Source organism: Montipora foliosa, chromosome 1 (genome assembly GCF_036669935.1).
Source record: "Montipora foliosa isolate CH-2021 chromosome 1, ASM3666993v2, whole genome shotgun sequence".
NCBI lineage: Eukaryota > Metazoa > Cnidaria > Anthozoa > Scleractinia > Acroporidae > Montipora > Montipora foliosa.
The window spans coordinates 24,471,259-24,473,758 of NC_090869.1; the positions used below are offsets into that span (position 1 = coordinate 24,471,259).

The window sequence follows — 2,500 nt, forward strand, 5'->3', positions numbered from 1 at the left end:
TATTCCTGGAAGATCCCAAAATTTTATATTTGGGTTGGATGGGTGATTGTAAGGAGTTGGTTCTTTTGTGCACTGGGTTATGTCAACTGGAGCTGCTCCTTGGTCGTCTTCATCGAGTCTAGAGGAAAACGAAATTAAAGCACATAACAGCACATTACTGGCACCTGAGAATCTCATGTATATATTTTCAGGGTATATATGCTTTTATTTTTCCCACAGAACAACATACAAATGGTGAGATTTTTGACTGTATACAGTGCATTAAATAGAACTTGAGGGAAATGAGAAATAATCTCGACAAAACTTTGTTTTTCGACAAACATGCAACAGCTTTGAATTACTCTGCATGGACATAAAGGAGCACTACTGTTCAAGGTATGGTATTTTTTCTAAGTGTATACCCCACTGTGGCTGACGTAAAATTTTGCTTTGATAATGAAAAACATGGCCACGAGAAATCTGCCTCCTTCAGGGAGACCACTGATATGTTGACATGGTTGTTGGATTTCTTCCTCGTCCCCCCACTCCACCACCCAGCACTCAAACTGATATTGCGAGTGTCCCTCATGAACGCAACAACGCCTGTGCCAAATTTTCAATGAATTCTATGGAGCGACTTCAGAATACCCGGCCACGATTGCGTGACATTGAACATGTGCTTCGGCAGTCCCGAAGTCGATGAAAGTTTGAGCTGGTAATCTATGGCTCCCGCAGTCCCGCACTCCCGCAGTGGAAAAAGGATTAATATGAATTGGGGGTAAAACTGTTGCTCCCGCAGTCCCGCAGTGGAAAAAGCAAGATTATGAAATGGGGATAAAACTACTGCTCCCGCAGTCCCGTACTCCTGCGGTGGAAAAAGCAAGAATATGAAATGGGGGTAAAACTGTTGCTCCCGCAGTCCCGCACTCCCGCAGTGGAAAAAGGATGAATATGAAATGGGGGTAAAAATACTGCTCCCGCAGTGGAAAAATAATGAATATCAAATGCATGTAGAACTAGTGCTCTCGCAGTCCTGCAGTGCCGTAGTCGTAGAATAATAAATGTCTGAGTGAGTCAAGGGCAAAACGATCTCGTGAAAAGTGTCGTTAACCGAACCGCAAAATGAAAGCTAAAATTTTACGAGAGTGCTTCGGCCTAACCACTGAAACGAGCGCTTAGGCTTGATCAGTAAACGAGTGTTTTCTTCGTCATACGATCTCGTGAAAAGTGTAGTTGACCGAACCGCAAAATGAAAGCTAAAATTTTACGAGGGTGCTTAGGCCTAGTCACTGAAACGAGCGCTTAGGCTTAATCAGTAAACAAGTGTTTTCTTCGTCACACAATCTCGTGGAATTTAGGGACCCAAAACAAAGGCACACGCTGATGAACGCCTTACGGTGAAAGATGAGTGGATTTCTTTGTGAACTGTTTGAAGTTTTACATTATCAAGAAATAGCTGAAATTAAAATATGTGAGAAGTTTTTTTTTTTTGCGGACGACAACGGGACTGCGGGACTGCGGGAGCACGCTTCTTAAGTATTTATCTTTTGTTTCCATATGAAAATATTTATTGACTGCGGGACTACGGGAGCAGGCATTTAATGTCACACAATAATCTCGTACCAAGAGATCTGGGTACGAGATTAGTCACACAATCGTGGCCGGGTATTCTGAAGTTTAGCCAATTCCATTACTTAGAAGGAAGTACTAATAACAGTTGGAAAAATTCAGTCTGAAAAAAATTCGAAACGACAAGCTAAAGTTGGCAAACTCAAGTTGGACCACACGACAACTTGAATTTGGCAACACGAGTTTCGCTACTTTAGTTTGTCGTGTGCGGGCCGCTTTACATGTACTTACTCTCGTATTGCGTTGATAAAACTTGACTTCCCAGCGCCAGAGTCACCAGTGACTGCAATATTTACCTCTACCTTTGGCCATTTGTCACGTTTTCCGCACTTAAACTCGTAGTTGTTCAAAAATTTATCCTCCTCGTTTTTACGTTGAAGTTCGTCTGTATCGATTTTGAACCCGTCATCGTCCTTAGAACAGCTAACTTCGCCGGCCATTTAAACGTGACCAAAGAGGACGAAAGGTCACTCGCCGCCAATCTCGTCGCCGGTCAACCACTGACTTTCACGTCATGTAAGTACCACGAAATGTCTTCTCTTCGACCGAGACACTTCCTTTATAAAGAACTCTTAGACCGTACTGTAAATTTTTGCCATAATGGCAAAACACCAGGGGCACCCAATGAGCCATTTTTCAAAATTCATCAAAATATGCCATGGCCATAAAATGAACCAAAAATTAGCCATTTTGGAACAAATTCTCTACGTGCTCGGAAATTTTCATCTGTTCTGCACTCCCAGCAGAAACAGCCCAGAAATTCCGTTTGGCAGCAGAGCCGGGCGGAAGTTTCCCAACCAGCAAGCACAATAACTACATTTGAGTGCATCGTACGCAAAAATGGACCTGGAAACAGGCCTCGGATTTCCCCTTCAATAGGGGAGGGAGGCAG

General features: G+C 43.2%; 1 protein-coding gene across 1 annotated transcript in view; it reads right to left on the reverse strand.

The window, feature by feature from the left end:
• LOC137994447 (interferon-inducible GTPase 1-like) overlaps positions 1-2,094 on the reverse strand; it is a 2,675-nt gene extending 581 nt beyond the window's left edge. The window contains exons 1-2 of the mRNA XM_068840026.1: positions 1,840-2,094; positions 1-118 (exon numbers count right to left, since the gene is read on the reverse strand). The exon at positions 1-118 is cut by the window's left edge and continues 581 nt beyond it. Coding sequence (XP_068696127.1) covers positions 1-118; positions 1,840-2,048 — 327 coding nt within the window. The 5' untranslated portion in view covers positions 2,049-2,094. The remainder of the gene's footprint in view (positions 119-1,839) is intronic.
• Between the last annotated feature and the right edge of the window lie 406 nt (positions 2,095-2,500).